The sequence below is a fragment of the Melospiza melodia genome, chromosome 5, assembly GCF_035770615.1.
Source record: "Melospiza melodia melodia isolate bMelMel2 chromosome 5, bMelMel2.pri, whole genome shotgun sequence".
In the NCBI taxonomy this organism is placed as follows: Eukaryota; Metazoa; Chordata; class Aves; order Passeriformes; family Passerellidae; genus Melospiza; species Melospiza melodia.
In genome coordinates, this window is record NC_086198.1 from 70302394 (window position 1) to 70325842 (window position 23449).

A 23449-nucleotide genomic window follows, 5' to 3' on the forward strand; every position below is an offset into this window, starting at 1 on the left:
AAATATCAGGTGACCCACTTACCTCTCACTTGGCTAATTCTCATCAGCAGTGGATTTAAGAAAGCATTTATTTCAGTGCTTATGTGCAATATAGGTCGTATGGTGAGGGGGATGGAGCCAAGACTAAGACATTCTTTTTTCCAAGGCCCTGTCTGGCCACCCAGAGGGACATTTTAGGTGGTCCTGTAATTGGAATTTAGCCTTAGTGGAAGATAAGCATTATACCTTAGAAGAAGTGCATTGGAAAAATACTTTAGAGGTAATAACTCTGCCACTTTGAGGGATAGGAAATTTTTTGTGATAATGCAGCTCTTTCCAAAGTCTGTCTGACCTTTCTGCTGTATTTAGCACAGACTCTTCCGTTTTTCTTGTCACAAAGGTAGGAAATGTATTTGGAGTGAGCAGGCTGCTGGCCAGGCAGGAGCAGTTCCCTTTTTCATGGCTGTTACCCAAGCAGACCAGCCAACAGCTGGCTTCTTCCCACATAACAGGGGGCTCTTCTTTGGGGTCTGCTAGCATGGAACCTTCTGTTGCCTGTGAATAGCAAAATATCCTCTGTGCTGATGAAAGTGCTGTGTGATGGAGGTTACAAAGAGAGGCACTCTTCACTTTGCCTGCTGTCCAGAATTTTTGCCTTCTTACTTATCTGCAGAGACTTGTGCCATGCTGAGGACATGCTGCCTAAAAAGCCCCCAAGTTTCCAGAATATAATACAATGAAAATAATTTAAAATTTCCTCCCAGTTACCCTTTTCCTACTGTTTATTATCAAAACACATGAACATTTTTCACTCACTCAGCTGTGTGTTTCTTTATTTCTTTAGGCTGTGACTCGTCGCTGAACCTGACATCTCAGAAAGCCACAGATGCCGTGGACGGTATCTTCCGGTCCCTCCGGGATATTGCCAGGGTCCGAGTGCCCATGAAACAATTCCATTCCATACATAATCCAGGCAGCAACACCCACCAGGCAAGTGTAGCTGTCTTTTTCCCTGTGTTTGTTATTTCTCTAGCCTGCTCTCAAAATTACAGCACTAATTTTGTGGATGTGCTAGTTCTATACACATTCTGCCCATGAAGAGGATAGTTAAGCATAGATTTTATAATTGACCCAGCCGTCAAAAATTTCCTCAAGTCCTTTGTCCAGGCTCAGGCATATGCATATCAATGTCAGCTCTGAGAAAGAGATTTGGGCTTTGCTCTGCAGCACTGTGGAATGACATGAATGCCTGTGAAAGGCAGGGCTAGGTCAAGATGGCTTTCGACTTAGACTGCTCAAGGCAGAGTGAAGCAGGATGTCTGCACCCATACTGCAGCTATATTCTTGTTGTATTTCCTCTCCTGTCCCTGTAAGCATGAGGGACAAACCTGTTTGTAAATAGGTCACAAAAGCAGCTTCTGTTTCTGAAATAGGAACAGATGATCTACAATCCTGCTTTAGGTCATCAGGACTAATAGACAGTGGTTTTTCCTTCTCTCTGTCTCTCCTGAAGACCTTTCCCAGTTAAAAATAGAGTTCTACAGCAGAAAGTAGTGATTTAGAGAGGGATCATAAAACATGATTCTAGCCTTGAGCCATAAAAAAATCCTTCCAAACTCCTAGTGGTGCTATAGTTGGTGCTGTAGACCAGCAAAGGAATGTAGTTCAAATTAAGCATTGCTTTGGAAGAACACGACTGTTGCAAAATGTCACTGGAAATTTCTAAGATGAAGAAAACCTGTTCCTGAAGTCTTCTAGCAGTTCAAACCAGTCTGGTGTCCAAAATGGGGAAAATTGTTAAACATTTAATACAGTTCAGTGCAGGGGCAGTGAGAAGATAAGGAAAGTTTCCTGGAAGTGTAATTAGCATCAGTATGTCCTTTGGATGTAATCCACTTTGCTTGCTTAGGGATAAGTGCTGGAACACAGCAAGGAATATATTAACACCTTGCATCCCCTTAATCTAGCCATGCAAGGGATCTAGTTGCTTGAGTAGGACAAACCTTCTGAGGGAAGTCCAGGAGATTTATAGAAGTAGAAATAAGCAGGCAGTATGTGACTGTCCATGATAGTTACAGCTCTCTGGAAATGGGCCTGTCTTTTGGCTGGCAGGGGTTGTGTGCAGTCAGTTCAGCTCCTCAGAAGAAGCAGTGCCTGTCCTGTGACCACACTCATTGCCAAACCTGCTTAGTGCTATGGGAGTGGGTTTAGCCTCTACATACTTTTTCACTTTGCTTGTTAAAAGCCGGGAAGCTTCCATTTCTTCTTAAGACTCAAAAAAAGGTTTCTATGGATAAGTAACTGGGAATTGGATAGCCTCTTAGAAGGACTTTTTGTAACATTGTAGTTTGTATGTCTTACATAAAATGATAAATGTTTTCATCAGGTTGTCAAATTAGTTCATGTAGTGACCATGCAAGAACAGAATTTTGCCTGTTATTGAAACTACTTTCATCTTGATCTAGGTATTTTTCTGCCTTCCTCCTTCCCATTCTCCATTCCTTCTTCCATGCCTCACTCTCCTTTCCTCATTCTCACTCTTTGTCTCTGTTTCTCTCTCTTCTCCCCTTTATAATCTCATATGATGTGTGTCCCATAGCTATTGAGATTTTTAACAGCTATTTTAAACAAATCTGTGCCTGCCAAAATTTAAAGTTGATCCAAGTTTCATTATATGAGAAAGAAACCAATGCAGGTTTTGGGAGTTGTATGGAAAAAAAACCCTACAAATATAGTAGATTAATTTCAAGTCATAAAAGATTTTTTTTAATATTTGAAATCATTATACTTAAAAAAGGTAGGGGATTGTACTATCTGTATTTTAGTATCTGTGTAGTCTGACTGGGTTGTTTTGAAGGACTCTGAGATTTGGTTCTGAAAATTCAGACATGCAAAATCATAGCTAATTTTTGACATCTTTTGAGTAGAGAGTTTTGTCTGAATGATATTTTTCATTTCAGTCAGATGATGTTTTTCCTTTAATTTTGTGGAGTAAACCTCTCTGTTAAACTGTGATTTGATCTCTGCTCCAAAAATATTTCATTCCTAATGTTTTTCTGTTCCTCATCTATGAAGATATTAAACAGATTTTTATAAATAGGACTTCATGCCTACATGTGTATTTTCAAACAGTTGTTTATTGCGTGACTAGATTTGACAGAAATCTTGACATGTTCTAGAAGATCCCGCAGCTCGTGTCTGCTGTAATTTGCTTTGTTGGCTCAGCTAAAAATTATGCACATGTTGTGAGAAGAACTAGATGAGTTGCATAAATCTTTGTTGACAGCATTGTATTAAAAAAACTGTAAGCTTTGTTTCTCATTCTAAAGTGTTGGATGAAAAACATTTCTTTAATGACTCCAGAAAATTTTAGTTTCAAGCCAAGTGGTTTGTGTTTTATTTTCCATCAATTTTTACTATTTACTTGCAGTATGTCTCTTGTAGATACCATCTTTGCAAAATTAATGATGTTGCACTTGATTTCCCTAAGTAATCTAAGGCATGATATATATCTGGGATAGTCCCAAAACCAAATAAGTCTGCTAATTTTAAAGCTGCTCATTTTCTAAGATGGTTGCACTTTCTGAAATGATCGTGGTGGTGTTGCAGTTTGGGCAAAGTTCAAAGCAGTAAAACAAAACTCCATCTGTAAATCAAGCTTGAATTTTCATTAAACATCTTTCCATTGGTTCCTAAAAGTTTTATCTTAAATTTTTTTCAGCATGTCAGAGTGGTTTAAACCTTGGTATTGGAATGTGGAGATTATTGAGCTACTACTTCATTTTCAGACAGGGTTTGTGGATCCTGAAGAGGATACAAGGTTTATCCTTTTGGAGTAGACCTTCCAGCATGTTGATCATTTGTACCTTTACATTTTCCACTTCTCCTAGCCCCTAACTTCTCAGAAGCTCTGACATTCATGGTAGTGGTGAGGTTTTTTGGCCTGTTGTTCAGAAGTCTTCCACAGGTGGAAGTATTATGTGGAGTGCCATGGCCATAGAAGCTAAAGGACTAATAGAGACTCCTTAGCTGTGCTCTCCCATGAGGGACAAAGAGGCAGGTTGGTCTCTTCCCTTCCCTGCTGGTATCCAGACATCCGTGGGGACATGACACTTGGAATAAGGTAGGAGTGGTCAATTAAAAAAAAGTCCCTGTTTAGGTGTTTATAAAAGCACTAGAAAGGGAATGAGATCTGGGTGCACAATGGGCAACAGTGTCTCTGTGCACCATCTGTATGGTTATCCATTTCTGTATTACCTCCTAAAAGATTCTAGAGAAAGTAAAATCCCCCTTTTCTTCCTTGTCACTCTGTGTGCTGGTGCACACCATCTGCAGTCAAGGTCACAACCTCTCTGAATGCTTTCATTTGTGGGATAATTATTTCTGTAACCTTTAACAGAAATAAAATATTTCGAATCATGGTTGCACTGAGTCTAAACAGGTTTGCTCACAATGCATTTTCTCTTTGTGCAGGCTTCTTACAAACCTCTGCTGAAACAGGTGGTGGAAGAGGTCTGCAATCCCGATCGGCCCGATCCTGTTGATATTGAGCACATTTCATCAGGCCTCACTGATCTCCTTAAAACTGGATTCAGCATGTTCATGAAGGTAAACCAGCCTTCCCAAGCTCATCTGTAAGGTTTTCCTGAGGTCGGAGCATCATGCAGCAGTAGCTGACTTTATTACACTGCTCAGCAGAATTTAAGGGGATAAGGTAAGGGGAGTTAAATTCTTGAAGGGGAGCTGGGAATAGCTTAAGGCATCACATTTCAGGTACAGTGCAGACAGATAGCACCTGCTGAACTAAACAAGAGGAATGGAGCAGACTGAACATCTAAATAAGGGTCATGGTGGACACCAAAATAAGTATGATATATCTGGGAAGAGACAATGTGGCTTTGCTAAAGGGAAGTCCTGACTCACATGGCTTTTAGAGCTCTTCAGAGACACCCAACAAACAAACTGATAAGTGAGTGTCAGTTCCTGTTACCTACCTGGCATTCCAAAAGGCATTCCACATGGCACCTCATCAAAGGACTTTAAGGACACTCAGCAGCTTTGAGATAGGAGAGAAGTAAGTATGAACAATCTGGTCTCACAGGGGATGAAGGAGGAGCTCCAAATTCAATACCTTGTCTATAATTTGGTATGGTGCAACTTGTACCATAGGGGAAGGAAGGAAGCCTGTAAGTTAGAAATTTCTTTGTGGATCCTCTTAGCATGTTTTAAGACAGTCATTCTACAAGAATTTACTCTGCCTTACAAATTAGCTCATGCTAAGTGTCTGCTAAATATTTACAGAGTTGAAGTGTGGAGTAGCCAGCATGTTGTATATTCAGCCTTGTTTTACTGCACATCCTGAATTCTCCATTGAAAACAACCCTGAATTCACACCAAACCATATCAGTAGTATGGTTATGAGTACCGTACATTTCAATATTGTGCCCAGTGTTTTTCCTTTAGTTTTACCACCACCACTCCTCCACATAGAAGAGACATCAGCAAACTGTGTGAGGCAGTGGACACAGGTTGCAGCAAGGGAAATTCCAGTTGAATAAAGGAAAAAAATTCTAACAGGAAGAGTGATTAAATCCAGAGAATTCTCCCTCTCTGAGATATTCAAATGTTGGCCAAACAAAGCCCTGAGCAACTTGATATAATTTTGAAGTTGGCCATGCTTTGGGCAGGGAAGTGAACTAGATGAGATACAAGGCTCCTTCCAATTTGATTCTGTGATTCTGTGGTAATAGAATTTTATTTTTTCCTTTGTGAAAATTCCTGCTAGACCTGCATTTAAAGTCAGGTGACAAAAGTAGTTTTGACTGTTGTGTTGGTGCTATTCTAGAACCCAGTATCAGAATAAACACGTTATTTTTCTGTTGTTTCAAATAAAGCTAGTATTGAGCACATAATCAAGTAAGCCTAAAATCCAGTGCTTGTTCTCAGGAATCTGTTTCCACAGTTGAAATAGATTTCCAAGATACATTCAGTTAGGTTCCTAAATTGAAATTCTCAGTTCTTCAAAGCTAATAATAAAGCCCTAAGACAACATAAGATAAATATAGAAAAAGTGACCCAATATATCTCCATTCTTATGTCAGAACTGAAAAATTTATGCCAACACTCCAATAATAATAGTTTAAAACACATTCCACTATCAAACAAAGTAACCAGGCTGTTACAAGCAAGTAATTTTTTAATTATTGGTTTCATTTACCAGTAATTTTCACAATACTATTGATTTCATTGTATTTGTTTATTGCAGAATTGAATTTTTAAGCACAAATATAGGTTATTCTTTAAATGGAAAAAATAAGAATATAAGGACTTCAGAAGGCCTAAATGGTTAGATGGAGACATTGACACCTTTAACTAGTTTGAGGACTAATCTGTACTTTTAGAAGGGGTGGGTGGGTGTGTGTGTGAAAGAGAGAGAGACACAGGTAATTATGGCAATATGTACCTGTAAGTGCATCTTTCCTGGTAAGACAAATATCCTACTATAAGGAATATTTAAGAAATGAGCAAGTGAACTTTGTGTAGGGTAAACATTTCATAGGCATCATCATATACTTCACAAATATGTGTCCATGCTTGCTCCCTTAGTTTGTAGCCTGGCTTGCTTGCATGTGCTCAATTGTTGCATGAATGAGTGTCTGACCAGCCTGTATTTCTGACACAATCACACCATCAACACAGTAATTATTCTGTGAGCTTCCTTATTTTTGTTTCTTTCTCAATGCCTGAATACAAATGCCAACTCACATAAAAACACTTTGGTGATTGCCTCAGGTGTGTTAGTTCAGGACAGACTTTTAAAGACATCTCTCATCCAGAAGTTTTTTGTCTGGCAGATATGTTTGTTTTGAAGCTAAGGGATGGGGAAGGAAAAAAAACAACTCCTGGCTTCAAGGACTCCTGTTTTGACTACTGCTCTAGATGACATGTTTTGTGATCATCTGAGCTTGCTATCATTGATACCCACTGCCCTACACAGCAGCCTAGTTTCTGCTGATTGACATGTTTTCCTTTTTCCAGTTATTGAGCTAAATTAATTGGTTTCTGGTTGGTCACAAATACCAGAATCATCAGTGCTGCTTTTTTTTGTTGGGTGAGTTACAGAACAATAACTATTGTTTTTGCTGACTTTTCTCAGAAAAAAACTGTGTTTTGTGAGCTGCCATGAGCCACAGGAGGACAGGAGAAAACACCTGTCCTCTAATGCCTTCCAGTTTCCGTTTTAAGGTTTTATTGACCCTGTTTCAGTTTCAGAGTTTTCCTGACCACTGCTACCCTGTTTTACCACCTCCTCCTCCTCTCTCTCTCCTCCACACAGACACATGCACCAGCAAAGAGCCCTCTGACCACCCAAGCACACCCTGGATGGCGAGCTTAGAGCTGGGGAGAAGGCCCTGGTGTCCTACTGGGACACTGCTGGCTGGGGGCACCATCCCCCTTCCTTTGGACTCTTTCATGTCAATATAATGGTTTTGAGGGTTTTTTTAAATGTCTGAGACAGCTCTCTGATTTTTTTTTTTTAATGTATGGCATTTTGAATTGAAAGTGAATTTCTCTCAGGGATTTTGGCAAAATTCAAATTTCACAGTAAATTCAGAGGCAGTGGAAATGTCCCAAATCAACTGAACTATAGAAGGATCCCAGATCCTTCTATAGTTCATTGCTTTTGCTGCAATCCATTTCAGCTCTTCTTCTCTATCACTGGAATGAGTTGTGTTCAGCTACATGCAGCCAGTTCCTTCAAAAGAGAGAGTCTTGGGTGGTTGTATTATCAAACAAGAAAAAAAAAATAAATTGGCAGAAACTTGCATTCTTAACACAGCCAAATATTTTGTACCCAAAGTACTGTCCTCCTTCAAAACACTTACACATAGCATAACAAAATTACAGATTCCAAGACCTTTTCATTTCTGTTTTAATTTAATTTAGAGTTTGCATGCCTAATAGCATTTTTAATACGCGTTTCTGGAATTTGTGGTTTGAACTTTAGTCTTCTGAAAAATAGTAAGTTTTATATAGGCACCATGTGTTTGGATCTAGGTTTATTTTGACTGAAGGAAATGATTTGTCAAGACATTTTCTCTTTAGCATAACCCTGAAAGCTCATGATTTCCAATTCTTATACTGGGTGTCCTTTGTATGCCCAGTGTTCTGCATGCATGTTTATTATGAGTTTGTTTTTGCTAGGAAAAATTTTAGGAATCATAGAATCCCATAATCACAGAATATTTTGAGTTGGAAGGAACCCAGAAGGATGATCGAGTCCAGCTCCTGGCCCTGCACAACACCATTCCCAAGTATCACACCATGTGCCCAAGGGTATTATCCAGGCAGGTGAGGTGCTGGGACCACTCTCCTGTTCCGGACCTGGAATTGTGGTATATATGCTGTCAACAAAGTCAGAGAGCAAGAGAATAAACACCCAGTATGCAAATACTCAGCTCACTAATACATCTGTCTAAGGCAGTTGTACCAGTTTTAAAGGCTCAGGAATTCAAGAGCTCCTTGCCTGGGGAGCAGCATTGAATAGGGAACCAGTCCCATGTAATCAAAGCCAGCTAGCCTGGAGAGAGAGCATCTCCCTGTGCTGGCTTCAAAAGGAAGAGTCCTTGCTGAAGGTTACCAGGCATAAAGCCTGACAGACCTGCAGGATGAAAAAGTGCCGAAAGACTAAATATAGGAAAGCCACAATAAGGAAAAGAAGAGGAGCTGTACCCCCAGGATCTGGAGCCACAAGGATTAAAGCAAGCTGCTGTGGTGGGGAAAGCAAGGGAGCCCTGCTCTGCCCAAACATGGGCTGACACCAATTTCATTCTGTCAAGTGAATGCTGTTAAAAGCCTACGCTCACACAAGGAGAGGAGGCAGAGAGTCTAAAAAGGAATTAAACTATTTTGTCGCTTTTCTGAACCGAACATTTGGAGTGTTTCATGCTCCAGGATGATGTGACAAGAGCAATTGCATGGGCTCTGTTGACATCCCTCCCAAAGACTGGATCAAGGTAGTGTCAGGGGAGTGTGTTTTCTCAAGAAGGAAACAGTTTGCTAGGAAACAGCAAAGTTATCAAACTTCTAGAAGTGGCTAAGAGGAAACTGATGTAAAGCATCATCTTCACATTTAAAATTAAAATACATATTTAAAATTAATTAAAGCATCACCTTCACATTTAAAATTAATTATGAGGTCTTAACTGAAGTGGAATATTTGTGCCATTTTAAAGATAATTGAGGAAAAATTAAACAAGTATTTTCTTGGAGCTAAAGGTAGTCATAGAAGCATTGAAAACTCTGAATTGAAACAAGCTGTAAACTGATTTTATACTTCAATGGACCTTATTTATTTTTATTGGATGAATTGTAAAAGATAATTCACTGCACTGGTGAAAACACATTGCATAAAATTCCTTTCCATGTTGACCTCAGGCAGGGATTCTAGCATGTTTGGGCTGGACTCCTTGCTTCTGCTGGGTAGTAATTTACCCCTCATTCCCTAAAGTCTCCTGTGTATGTGTATCCAAAGTAAACATCCACCCAAGTACTCTCCTCCCTCTCTGGGAAAGGGAGGAAAGTAATGAAGAAGGAATGGAGGGAGAAACCCTGAGACTTCAGGAGAAACTCCCATAGGTTTCAGGGGAGTCCGTGGAGACGTCATTTCCCTGGAAACAGCTAATTAGTTCTAACTGGGCATCCTCCCCATTGATTTCCCTCTCAGCTGCTACAGCATTCCATGAATATTTCTTTCTGAGCTTCCTCTTTGGTCTTCCTCTAGCCACTTAGGGAGCTGATCATCCTGGATGGACCTGGATGAAGTGAGTACAAATAATGCTTTTCTTCATTTTCCAGGTGAATCGCCCTCACCCTAGTGATCATCCTCTTCTGATCATCTTTATGGTTGGAGGAGTGTCAGTCTCCGAGGTCAAAATGGTGAAGGATTTGGTAGCAACACGCAAACCTGGTACTCAGGTACAAACAGCTCCAAGCATATAGTTCCTGTCCAAACAAAAACTAAGAAAATTCATCAAATAGTGTTCCCTATAGCACTGGTACCAAACCTACAGAAAGCCACAGCCATATCGGCAGGAATGATGCTGGGATTTTGCTGTGAAACATCTGTAGGCAACAGTATTCAGGCACCAAGGGTTTGTTTTTTCACATTATAGTCAGCAACAAAAGTTCAAACTTAGGTTGAAGAGTTCAGAACAGACTAGCATTAATTTGAAGTAGTTTCCATCGTGTCTCAAGAGATTAGTTTCTTTGTATTCTTTATAAACAGAAACATTTGCTGTCCAAAAAGCTACAGGGTCCCTGGGCTTCCATCTACAGGACATAGTGCAGGGATATTCAGGAGCCTGGGTACCACCTAGTGACTTACCAGTGGTAATCCTGCAGGCGTGCCAGTTAGCAGTGGTGAGGAGCAAAATAAATTAACCTGGATACAGCTGTACTCTTCATGTGTCTGGCCAGCTGTCTCTGATAGCAGACCACTTGACCTTAAGTAGCCTGAAGCAGGTTATGTGGAGAAAGCCCCAAGTCTCTGCACCTCAGTTGGACTCCTGGAAGGGATGGTTCCCACTGTGAGCCTTCAGTAATGTCCATGTGGCTGATCTTTGCCTCATCTGCTCTCTGGCAGCAGAACTTGACTACAGTAACTGTCATTGGAATGGAGGAGGGAGAGGAGGAGGATGGGTGAGCTCTGGTGGCACCTGAGGTGTTAAAAATCATCATTAATTGTGGAGGACCAAGCAGGTGTCTGTTGAGTACTGCAGATACACAAGGCAATACAAAGACTCCAAAGTGCTGTGTAACCAGCTGCATCATAAACATAACTCTGGTTTCCAGGGTGGCTGGCAAACATCTTGTTTTCAAGTCCTGTGGAAGGGAATTTTGATTATTGAGAAATCATTAGCAAAATGGAGCCAACCACAAGCAAAGCAGCCCCTCAGTCTGACATGTGCTTCCATGTTTCAGTTGTCTTTGCAAGGCAGTCTCAAGCAGTATTTTGTAAGATGGAGTACCATTTTAGCAAGTTTCTTAGAATCTGATAACACCTTTCTTCCCCATTAGTCTGCTGCTAATCTCCTCTAAATAGCAAATTATATTTTCCTTCTTGGAGGGAATTGAGTTGTGACACACTGATGGACAAGTTAATCCACACACAAAATGTATTAAGACACCCTGAAAGATAAACAGAGGGTTAACATCTGAGTTGGTTGAGAACTATGCAGGGAGATTTTCAACTAGCTTTCTAGAGGGACTTAAGGCTTGACAGTGGTGACATGGGATCTGGTGTTGCTTTGCTTTGGCTTAACCCTGGCAGCAGGTCACCCTCTGAGGCAGATTCCTAAAGCATTTTAAGCTTTTGCTGCATCTTGCCCTTTATCCAACTGTGCTGTGTTAGAGGTGAAAGAACTTTGGGGGAGAGGAGGGAGGAGGAAGAGAAAGAAGAAACTAAGCAGTTGTGCAAATCTCTCACAAAAAAAAGAGTTTGTAAGTTTGTTGGCTTTACCTGGATTTCTGCACTATAGTTGTGAATATACACCACCTGTTTAGGATTACTTTCTTTTCAAAAAGCCAGGCATTTATCTAACTCAAGCCAGGATTTAACAGAGCCTTTTTGTGCTGTTCAGGCAGTCAGGTTCAGGCTTCAGGGAAACACTGGCCTTCCAAGTCCATTCCAGTCAAACAAAGCACTAACATTTATACTAATTACTGGCTCTTGGAAAACTGGAGAAATGTGTAAGCACAAAAATTGAGTAAAGGAATTGAAGAAAAACTGACAGGATGCACTGATTACTTCAGCAACTGTTTGGAGTTGAAGCAAATGACACTTAAATGTGGAATAAGAGACACATGTTTTCATCCACAGAACTGTTCTGCATCTGAATCTGAATGACAATTTTATTTCTCATGAAGAAGCACAAAGAAATACAGTGTTTCCTATGCACCATTTGGTTTTGGATGGTGGTAAATAGCTCCCCATAACTAGTGAGAAGTATCCTATTTTTTAAGGAAGAAATTACTTCTCTTTTTCTGCTTATCAGGAGAGTAATAAGGGGGAAAGAGCATGAGAGAATGTGTCTCCCTCCCTTCTCCCAACATACAACCAACATGTTTCTCCCTCCCTTCTCCCAGCATTACAATGTGGTCGTGGCTGAGGCCAGCAGACTGATAAGCTTTCAGATGCCCCTTTAGATGCTAGCTCCATCCTTCCCTACCTTCAGGTGTGCTAGGGGGAAACTTCCCATTGGAGTTCAGTGGGTCAGGATGGGGGCTCCTGGCTCTTCCACCTTGGCTGCCACTAGGAGGGGAGAGCCCTTCAGGTGAAGGGTGCAAGGCAGGCATGGGGTATGGAACAAGGAGAAAGGTTGCAAAGGACTGTCCTGAAGAGAGCTGCCTGCAGAAGAGATGGACATTACTTATCTGGGCAATTCTCTTCTGTAAAAATGAAAGAACAAACATTCACATTTATCCCCCTCAACAAGCCCTTGGAAACACTGGAGGGAAAGAAGTCCTGATGTATTCAAGCATCTTTTCTGAGACATTAAAGTTGGAGATCTCATTTTTCACTCTGGGCTTGCTATTTGTTGCACAAATCTCCTGAGGATTCAATAGTAGGACTCCAAGAAGAAATTGCTTTTATCTGTCGGTGGCTATTGTTGATGTTTGGCTTGTACACTAGAAAAACTTTAGTAACATGTCCCTTCATGTTTTTCAGAGTTAAAGCTGCATGATAACAAGATGAGCACATACTGTACTATAGTCTGATTCTCATGTAACATAAGTAAGACAGTGTCAGCCTTTGGCATCTGCAAGTTACAGAGACTTTTTCAGGCTTATGAAGGAAGAGATAATCAGTGTCAGTTTGCTGCAGATTGTGTGGGAGGACAAGGGAAGAGGAGAAGTGAGGGGGAGGCTATCACCAATACAGAAGGGATCTTTTCAGTATCTGAAGTGAAAAGATGAAAGAAAGAGCAACAAAAAAAGTTGAAATGCAGCATTACCACATACTTAAGCTACATGATGGACAGCACAAGGCATTTGATAGCTGCTGCAGTAGATGGACACACATACTCTGTTGTTGATGTTTGTGCTTCCTCTCCTTGGTTTTGCGCTGAAAAAGCAAATTCATTTGCAAGTGAGCTAGAATGATTAAATCTGCCCCCAGATCCCAGCCTGCAATCCTGATCCTATGGACACTGCTAAACTAGGGGCTCAGTAAGAGCAGTGTCCTATGATTTCAACCCTGGCTTAGCTCCTCCAAGCAAGAGTGTACACACTCACTCCTGGATGATAGCTTTGCTCTGCAGAGAAGCCTTCACACCACATAATTACATACTGGTTTTCACTCAGGGAAAACAGATACCTGCACCTGGCAGCATGTCTGTCATGGTTGTAGTGAGCAATGTTTTCATTCATCAGACCCATCTGGGATTAAAGACTGGAAGAAACCAAAGTGATAACATCTGACAGTGCTCAAGGTTGAGCCTGATGCGCAGAACAGCCTGGTCTGAAAAAATGGTTTGGAACCGAGAGTCTGGCTTCCTGCAGCAGGCACTTCTGTGCTGCTCACCTTACCTTCAACTGAGAGGAAACAGGCATCACTCAGATCTGTGCTGTAGGAGAGGAAACCGCAGCTTCATCAGCTGGTGCCTCACAGTAAATGCACTGGCAGTCACAATAAATCACCAGGTAAAATATGGGTAGAAATGTGTCAAAGCACACATTCATTAAGCATACAATGCTAGCAGTCATTGTGCTCCTTAAAGAGATTTAACTGCAGTTATTAGCCAGCAGACAGTTTTGCTGGACAAGGTACATTGCTCTATCAGTAAACACCAGAGGCAGACAGCCTGCCTAGAGCTGGGTAAAGCAAACAGTTACTGTCTATGGCTCATTAGTACTGTCTCAATCCCTCTCAGCTTGACTTGTTGCTTCTTGTTCCCCTTCTTCCAGGTAATTGTGCTCTCCTCTGTGCTCCTGACACCACACAGTGCTGTGGAGCTGTTGTTTGCCTCAGACCGTCTCCAGCCTGACGCTCGCATCTGACGGGGGAGGCTGTGGAGAAGATGAGTGCCTTGCCTGGAAACATCAAATCCCTGCTCTGTCACTCTTCTCAAGAGCCCTCCAAAAACTGATGTGTCAACTGCTGCAATTACAGCTGCAGGTAAAACAGCAGGGTATCTGGCTGCAAGGGAACACCTGCAGCTCATGGGCGGCTCTTCAGAATGGTCCATTTGTCCAACAACCAACCTCCCCTCCCTGACGATAGCACTGCGCAGTGCTGAATCACTCCCAGCCTCGCTCAGCATGGTGAGGGTGATTGTTTGTAATCATTCCCGAGCAAAGGAGCAGCTGAGAACCAGGTGATGCACCATTTGCCCTCCCCACCAGTACCGTTTTTCCTGATGGTTTTGCTGGACTTGCTGGTGGGAAATGCTGCTGAGGGAGTGAGAGGTTAGCAAAATCCACCCTCTGTCATGCTACCTTGCAAGATGTGTGCCTTATACAATGTTAACAGCATCTACTCGCACTTTGTTCCTCACTCCAGAGAGATCATGGAACAGAGCCCTGATGTGGCTGGCACACAGCTCCCAGCCTGGCCATGCTCTCTCAGCAGGACTGTTGGAAGCAGGGAAGCAGAGCCAGACTCAAGGGCTGGGTTACATGGCTGCTTCTCTCTCAGCCTTCAGTTTCCTGCTCTAGTTTCTCCACCCACAGTCCCAGAAGAAAAGACAGTTTCTGATGGCACACATCTCTGTAGATTTATGCAGGAGGCCATATGGGCTGTGATGGTTTGATGATAACCCCAAAAGAATCCTCCCCTCACATGCATTTAAAAAAGAAGGAACAAAAAAATTTTAAAAAGGGCATGATCCCATTTTCAAGAGGCCACAGCACAGATTCTTTCTTGAGCTAGATTTCTGAAGCTTGATTAGAAAACAGCTTTTATTTTTAATTTATGATCATGAAATAGCTGCAATCAAATTCAGTTATGTAACTTTTCTTTATAAAATTTTGCTACAATCTGTGATGAAAGAGCAGCAGCCAATAGAGAATTGCATATAGCACCGAGATTTCTGAATTGCAACATAAAATGGTGGAGCTCTAAAGCTGCATCCTCTTACTTCATCCAAGTTATGCTACAACTACAGCTTACACTGAGATGAGAATGTGAAATTAAGTGACATTCATTCTATCACAGCATTCTTTATTATGCCAGAAGAATAAATGGGAAGTAGTTTTTTAAATTTTGTTCACTAGCTAGCATTAGTTCTCCTAAATGTTTATGGTCTTCAGAAAAGGGTGCATTTTGGTTTAAATTCAATTTTGAGTGGCTGGAAGTAAACAATGGACTGATTATAAAGCACAGACAATGTCTCCTCTATGGAAGAGAAATTTATAAGAATGACTATAGAATGGAACTTTGTGCTAGAAAAAATGAGAAATGCTATGATTGCAATATTAAAAGCTCAAGGAATAGTTTGAATAGAGCAACTGGCAAGCAAGTAGTTGGTCTCTTGGTTTTTCTGTCATTCTGTACTGTTCAATCTTTCTTAGAATATGGTTGTTTCATAAATTCTGTAATCAATAAAGCAATGCTCTCACAATGCCAAACCTAATCTGCCTTCTCCTTTTCTCCTAGTATGCAGAGCTACACATGCCAGAAGTGCATATTCCTGCAATCCCTTTTACTTTTGTATTATTTGATTGCCCCTAGGAATCTAGACTGTCTATCTTGGTCCTAGAACATTTCCTAAACTCAGCTCATAGCAGAAAGGCTTGCCTGTGTTCAGTGCCATTGCTGAGCTCAGGTACTCCCACCTCTGAGATGCTGCTGCTTTCCTGAGCTGCTGGAGGCTGCTGGTTGTGGTCTTCACCCCCTCACCTGTCTTTCATCAAATGCCCTCAGGTCTCTGACTTGGCCATCTACTGTATGGAGGAGGCAGGGGCTGAGTCTGAGCAGACAGCAGTGATCTTGCACTTCCTCTGGGTCAAGTAGAGACACACACTAGCTTCCAGGCCCACACACACTTTGGAGAAATCTTCTCAGCCAGTGAGGCCACAGCTGTGGTAATTGATGCTGCTTATGGACCAAAAGTACAGTGGAGACTTTCCAGTGGCCCTAGTGCAATAGTAAGCTTATTTATTTGTAGGAAATAGCTGTAGCAGCTACAGGGACCCTGTGCTGGGGGAAAAGGTGAAGGGATGAGGGATCTCCTGCCAGTCCCACATGAGTAGAAACAGTACAGAAGAAAGTTGAATGGGCAGGTGCAAGACCACAGCAAAGAGTGTCTGAGTCCTCTGCCTGCAACACCAAGCAATATTCAGAAGGCAAAAAGAGGAGAAAACATAAAGCTACTCTTGGGAAATTGATTTACTTCTCTATTAATAAGCTAAGCACTATTTGGTATAAGCTCAGTTTTGTTTGCAACTCCAACCCTGAATCACTTGGCTAGTAACTCATGGTCCAAAAGATTATTGTCAGGGGCCCTGTCAGAGTTTCCCTGCATCACTTACTGCAGCTGTGTGCTAACAAGGTGAGCCTGTATGGCCATCAGCCTACTACCAGCACAAACATCCCCCTCAGGCAGGCTTTTAGTAAAGCTACTTTAAACGTGAAAAAGGTAGTTGAAGACTTGCAATTTGATTAAGGTCTTCACAGTGATATAGCTCAAAACATTGATTTTTGTAAAGAAAGTAGCAGTCACATAGAGTTAATGTTCTTCCAGGTTTTGACCTACCTCACACTATTCCCTTCTCACTAAAGACCAAAGTATTTTTGACAAGTGGAAATGAAGAATCCCATTTTAATTTGAAAGGTCTCTGCCTTATTCAGTTCCTCTCCTACAGGAATTTCTTAAAAGGAAGTTGTAAAGCAGTTGTGAGAGCAAAACCCCTGTGGTTTATGCTAATAAAGCAACAGCATAGGCAGGAAAGGACACCTTGCTGTTTCTGCAGGGTATGTTAACTACCTTAAGAAAGCTATTACTTTGTCTCAACATTTCACTGGTTGTTACTCCTTGTTTCTCACCTCCAAAGAACACACAAGGAAACATGCAATTCAAAAATTTAATGTTGTACCAGGCAGTAAGAATGAAAAGTCCACTCCCTAGGAGGAGTAACTGTACACAAAATAAATAAGTTACAGTTTAAACAAAAGCACGACTGGCTTTTTAAAGTGCATGTGTATAAGGCCCTTAGGCTCTGAACACCATTGGTTCAATATTAAAAAGAATTAAGTATTTATATAAAATCTGCCATATGTTTAAGAAGGAAGAGGGTCTGGCTCAGCTCAGAACAAGCCATCAGCTTCATTGCCTGGAGCCAGCCATGCTTCACACCTTTTGTTCTTTTTGCACCTACTGCACACAGGAGAGAGAGAGAGAGAAAAAAGGATGTCTTAGAATGGCATCTGTATTAGACTATCACTCCACACACATTCCTCAAAAGCTCCATGTTGGATCATTTAGTCTGGAAAGTACTTTTTTAAGACAGTAAAAGTTGTTTGCAATTAGATATGTTTACACCCTGTGGACAATAGCTTTGCATACAAAGAGTAAGGTCAAGTTGTCAGCAATAACATGGCTAGTAAAAAATAAAGACCATTGTTTACAGTCTTGATGTTCAGTCCTGTCCACTTATTTTACACTTATTTTTACAGAGCCATTTGATGTTTGCTTATTTGTTTTGAAATACACAGAACAAAACCAGTTCTACTGTGCAATAAAATTAAACAGTTGCATCATGCTGTCCTTCATCCATGTGAGAACAAAACTCAAGCGGTTACTTCTGAACAGGGACCTGCAGTTCAGGGCATTTCCCTGCTCAAGTTGAGTTACAGCAAAAAAGTTGTTTCTGCACAAATGAAAGCCAAATCTGTCCAACTGGGGAAAGGGCAAATGGTTTCATTTACTGAAAAGGTCCCTTTCCAAATGAAAATATCTGTTCAGCAAGTTGCAAAGTACAACTTTTTCAGGTGGTTTTATGATCTTTTTCTTCCCCTTTTCTAATCTGATACTGTTCTTTTTTTAAGCATCTGCTTAAAGACTTCTACCATGCAAAAGGCTACTCAAACAATCCTCCTTTCACAATATCTTGGATTCTACACGTGCCAATATTAAACACCCCAGGTTTCAATCTCAAGCTAAACATTGGGTAGACCAAGGGCTGTGCTGTCAAACAGAAGTGACAGTCCTCACTTTGGCAGACAAAGCTTGCTTAAACCTTCTCTTCAGATCCTGCATGTTGGGTGATTTTGGCCGTGGAATAAGAGATGTTCTCCTCCTCTCAGGGGTGCTGGTTATTTGCTGTTTATTGACTTCTTTACAGAGGAGATGGAAGGCATTGAAGACGTTATTATAGTTTTCACTGACAGATACTTCATAGAAAGTACAGCCCAGCATATTGGCCAGCTGAAGTCCCTGCTGAGGCTCCACCTCTTTGATATGCAAGAGATCAGCTTTGTTTGCCACAATGACGACAGGGAGCAGGTTCCCTGGGTGCAGCTGTCGAACATGATGGTAAAGGTGACTGAGTAGTTCAAAGCTCTTATAGTCAGTGATGGAGAAGACAATCACCAGGGCATCTGCCCAGCGAATGCATCTGTTCAGCTGCTCATTACAATCCAGACTGTGTTCATGGATCTGAAAAATGAATAGTCTCAAATTAGATAGCTGAAGTCACAAAAGATTAAAGGAACCTGTCTTCAGGACTCTGTAAAGCCAAATAGCATTTTACAGCTTCAGACATATATTTGGATTTCACATGGTAAGTATGAACTTAATCTGAGCATACCGAGTAAATGCAGATGTTGATTCAGCTGCAAAAAGCTGGAATTTAACACTGGAGTTTGCTATACTCAAATGGAAAATTGACCTGAGTAGTTCTGCATGCAGAGAAAGACTTTGTAGTTCCACAGAATGGGAAATTAACTGGCTAGACAGTAAGTCTGGGGAAGCAAAGATATGAGCTGGAAGCATTTAGACCTGGAGTGTTGCCCAGTTCAAAAAGGCAACAGTCCAGCATTACTCAGGTCTATACATTTAAAACTTCAGCCTGTGACACACTAATGAGCACAGCCACAATGTAGCAGACTTCACTCTGCCATACACATTTATGAAGCTTGTTGGGCAGTGGTCATGACATTTATTTTCTCATATACCATATTTCACATATACCACTTTGAATTGTTTCTGGATTTGTGCCTAATGTTCCCAATATACAAGGCACTTCAGTAATTCAGCCACTCAGAAGTAACAGGCCTCCAATGCACAAATGATTCATTGAAACAGTCTCTCAACACAGCTGGCTTGACTGGTTCAAACACAAGTTACCACCTCTCCCACAAAGAACACCAAACTCTGAAACACGCAGCAAAACGTTTTACAGAAAGACCACAACAAGATGCTGCGCAGAGGGATGCAAGCACACAAACATTTAGAGCTACTCTGGTAGCATGGTTGCATCTAGCTCACCTGAACTCCTGGAGTATCTTGCACTTGGATGGCCAACATCTCTCCATCTACCTGGATGTGCCTGCTGTAGAGATTACCTGACAAGAACACCAACAGGTTCACAGGTATGGTCACCACTCTACAGACAAATGTTACTTCTGCTGCCCATTGGTTGTGTAGGGAAAGTCCTATCACCCCTCATGGAGCAAGAAACTAGTGCTATAAGCTCTTTGGGTGTTAACAATACTTATGATATTGCTAGAAACCTGGGATTTAATGATGAATTTACTTGTTTTGAAGCTGGGCATTAAATGGTAGGCAACCTGGAACTTTTAACACTTAAGAACCATCTGATCTTGAATGATAAGAGTGCAAAACAACCAGTTTTCATTACATAGAAAAGCAGTTTTCTTGTCATTTAATATTTCCATCATTTAGTGAAGCTCCACTTTTAAAGCTTTCCTCCAAATTTGTCCTAAACCAAGACAAATACATTTTTTGGCTCCCTGTTAGCTGGCCTGTAAAATTTTCTGGGTTCATTATTGTTTGGCTTTTTCCAAGTAATTTCCTCAACAGAAAGCTGTCTATTTTACACAGGCATTAGTTCAGACTCTGCACTGTACTCACTGGATGAGGTATGCAACATCACCTCTCCATTTTCCCCTTTATGACTGGCTCTGCCTAGCCCATGCAGCTGCTGGCACTCAGTTTGCAGAGAGCAATACAGTAGTAGGTTTACAGAATGTTTGCTTCTTTTAGCTAAAAGACTCTTTCAAAAAAGGGGTACTTCCACCACATAAAGCAAATTCTGCCCGAGACCTGCAGTACAACCCATCCCTAGATCGGCTGTCACCACAACCGCATGTGGCTGTGCCTGGCGTGCGCCTTTCCGAGGGCTGCGAGCAGAGCGGGCAGGGAAGGGGCTCTCAGGGCTCCAGCAGCCGCGGAACCCCGGGGATCCGGGTCGCTGCCAGCCCCGGGGGAGGGAGCGAGCTCTGCCCGCCCCACCTGTGCCCGGCTCAGCGCTGGGGCTCCGCTCTCCCTCAGGGCTCGCACCCCCAGCCCAGGCAGCCTCAGGGGAGGCCCCCACCGGCAGCACAGCGGCCGGGACCGCGCTCCGCCGCCCCGCGGTGCCCCCGCCCGACCCCGTCCCGGCGGGAAGGGACAAAGCCTCGCCGCCGCCCGCCTACCTGCGTTCCGCTCGTAGTCGCCGATGAACCGCCGGGTGAGGAACCGCACCACGAGCGCTGCGGGCAGGCACAGACAGGCACCATTAGCCGCGCTCCGCCGCCGCCAGCCAGCCCCCCGCCCGCCCGGCCCGGCGCTGCCCCTCACCTGTCTTGCCCACGCCGCTGCCCCCCACCACCGCGATCTTGACGAGGCGGGGCCGGGCGGTGGCGGGGCCGTCGCCGCCGGGCGCGCACTCGGCGATGGTGCACATGCTCTGCGTCAGGCGCATCCCGGCCGCCACCCGCGCCCGAGCTGCCGCCGCCGAGACCCCGGCCCTTTTCTCGCCCCCGCGTCCCGCCCCGGGCCCTGGCGGCCACTCAGAGCGCCCGGGCACCGCCCCGCCGCGCCCCGAAACCCGCCCCGAAACACGCTCGAAACACGCCCCGAAACACGCCCGAAACACGCCCCGACCGCGCTCCGCCCGTGCCGGGCAGCGTGAGCGGCTGCGGGGGGCGCGGCGTTCCCCGCGCCTCGGGTGGGGAAGGATGTGGGAAGTGGGGAGGTTGTGTCTGTGCGTGACCTCCCGCTCTTTGGGAGTCAAAGCCCGCAGCACCCTGACGGCGACGGATCGAGCGTTTCCGAAGATCTCAGCTCCCAAAATCCCGCCAGGCTGAGCGAAAAGCGCACGGCGTCCATAAAGTCTCAGCCGCCCGGCTGGTGCCCAGGCTGGCGGCTGCATCGGCCCTGCGGGTGTCAGTATGGGTCACACACCGAACCCTGCCGCCCCACACCTCCCGGTGCCTTGCCTTGCCCTGCCCTGCCCTGCCCTGCCTTGCCCTGAGAGGTGCGAGCAGACTGTGAACCACACCTGGGGCTGAGCAGTGCTGGGTACAAGAGAGAGGCTGCTGTCCTTGCCAGCCACCAGGCCAACAGCAGAGGAGATGGTGGATTAGCTTTGTGTGTTGTGGGTGTATTGTAAGGCTACTATGGTCATAGCGGGGGGAAATTGTCTCAGAGGTGCAGTTTAAAATAAATAGATGGGTAAAAAGGATTTATAGAAAGGTATTCTAAGTGAAAAGGGGAAAGGGCAAGAGACACAATTAGAAATTAATCAACAAGGCTGAAGGACTCAAGGACTTGAATGCGAAGAAAAGACTGGATTTCTTTATGCCAATGCAGCAGAAATGAACTGGACATTGTACCTTGAGCAAAGGGACAGGATCTCATAGAAGATTATGTGGCATCTTTGTAATTAAGGTCATTGGAAATAGAAAACCTAAAGGTGAAAGTGAAGATAATCACTCTCCTAAGAAAGTTTTGTCTTCAAGATGGGGAAATGCAGAAGTTAAATAATGTCAGCTAGACGTAGTAACCTCAACCAAGAAAAAAGAAACAGGGCGGTGCAGTCATGTGGTGAGAAGGGCATACAGATTGAAGGAAGTCTGGCAATACTTAGAAAACCAAGAAGTATTTTGCTTCTAGTTTTAATAAAGATGGATGCAGAAGGAAGATGACTTATGGGAAGAAAGTCATGGATAATTACCACAGTGGGGGAAAACAATCAATCTCATCCAGTGTGCAAACAGGCCAAGCATGTGGAGATGAGGGTGAAAGGAGCACAAACTTTCACTCTAGCACTCAAGTCATTCTGGAATACTTGCATTGAAGAAAGGGAGGGAAATAATTTACAACAATCTAGACAAATTTTGAAGGAAAGAATAATTCAAGATATGAGAATAAATGAAATAAAAATAAGGTATGCAATTACATGAGATGTTGCTTCAGCAAGATATCTTTTTGTGTTTCCCTTTTTCTTCAAGAAATGAAATGGGATCAGTAATATCTGGTACTGTCCAGACAGGAAACAGCTGTTGAAGCAGAAGAGCATATGGATCAGGAGACAATGACAGAGGGTTGTTTTGTATGGGAGGTGTCAGACTGAAGGAAAGGGCTCTGTGTGATTCATCAATGCTCCTGTCATCCTTCATGTTTTCATTACAATGGTGTCATCAAGAACACAAGCAAGCTAATGAAATCTGCTGTTGACAGAGCTGGGAGTAGTTAGTATATTGGACAAACTGTATGTCTCTTGGAACAGGTTTAATGAAAATGTAATTAAATTCAATAACATTAATGACATGCAGAGATTAATTTAAATTTTTTTTTCCATTGGCCATAAGATCAGCATTTGGATAAGAGCGACTAGTTAATCTTGAGATGAGTAGGACCTGCTTAAAAAGTGAAGTGTAAACCCAGCAATGTCAGGTAAGTAATTTCAGGAAAGATCTGCAGTACAGTGTGTGATTCTGTCATCCAGTCAAGAGTAAATCTGTGTTTGTCATGGTTTAACCCCAGTCAGCAACTAAGTACCACACAGTTGCTTGCTTACTCCCCCCTGCCTGCCTCTCTTGGAAGGAGAATCAGAGAGAAAGTAAAGCTCATGGCTCAGGTAAGAACAGTTGAGACAAAATAAAATATACAAAAGTGGGGCTTAGAAAATGGACAAGCCAGGAAAGATAAAACTGAGGGCCAATGTCAGCATAAGAATAAGTGGGTATAAACTGAATCAGAGTAGCAAAACATGAGAACAGATCTCTAACAAGAGTGGAAGGAGCAAAATCAAGCCTAACTTCTGTAAAATTGAGCTGGAGGATTTTATAGGAGGAAATATGTGGTGTGATTGACTTCAGGGGCAATGAGATTCCATGATCTCTTCTAAAGGCCTACAGAGTGAGTTCTAACGTCATTCCATAAATAAATGTGCTAACATATAGCAATGCATACAGCCGTGGTGTCTCCAACACATGAAGGAGTGTGGTATAAACCACAAA

General features: G+C 42.8%; 2 protein-coding genes across 2 annotated transcripts in view; one reads left to right on the forward strand and one right to left on the reverse strand.

The window, feature by feature from the left end:
• Positions 1 to 15609, forward strand: part of SCFD2 (sec1 family domain containing 2) — a 186644-nt gene extending 171035 nt beyond the window's left edge. Inside the window, exons 6-9 of the mRNA XM_063157282.1 lie at positions 824 to 969; positions 4453 to 4587; positions 9838 to 9957; positions 13948 to 15609. Coding sequence (XP_063013352.1) covers positions 824 to 969; positions 4453 to 4587; positions 9838 to 9957; positions 13948 to 14040 — 494 coding nt within the window. The 3' untranslated portion in view covers positions 14041 to 15609. The remainder of the gene's footprint in view (positions 1 to 823; positions 970 to 4452; positions 4588 to 9837; positions 9958 to 13947) is intronic.
• Positions 15610 to 17050: 1441 nt separating this feature from the next.
• On the reverse strand, positions 17051 to 20943 carry RASL11B (RAS like family 11 member B). Its single transcript, XM_063157283.1, has 4 exons — positions 20784 to 20943; positions 20639 to 20695; positions 19470 to 19546; positions 17051 to 18638 (listed from the first exon to the last, which is right to left on the reverse strand). Exons 1-4 carry the CDS (start codon positions 20905 to 20907, stop codon positions 18171 to 18173), a joined length of 726 nt encoding a protein of 241 aa, XP_063013353.1. The 5' UTR covers positions 20908 to 20943; the 3' UTR covers positions 17051 to 18170.
• Between the last annotated feature and the right edge of the window lie 2506 nt (positions 20944 to 23449).

Coding starts and splice junctions, on each gene's coding strand:
- RASL11B (XM_063157283.1), bottom strand. CDS start 20,907: ATGCGCCTGACGCAGAGCATGTGCACCATCGCCGAGTGCGCGCCCGGC. Junction 20,696..20,783: donor CAGCGGCGTGGGCAAGACAG/GTGAGGGGCAGC, acceptor GCCTGCCCGCAG/CGCTCGTGGTGCGGTTCCTC. Junction 19,547..20,638: donor CGACTACGAGCGGAACGCAG/GTAGGCGGGCGG, acceptor TGTTCTTGTCAG/GTAATCTCTACAGCAGGCAC.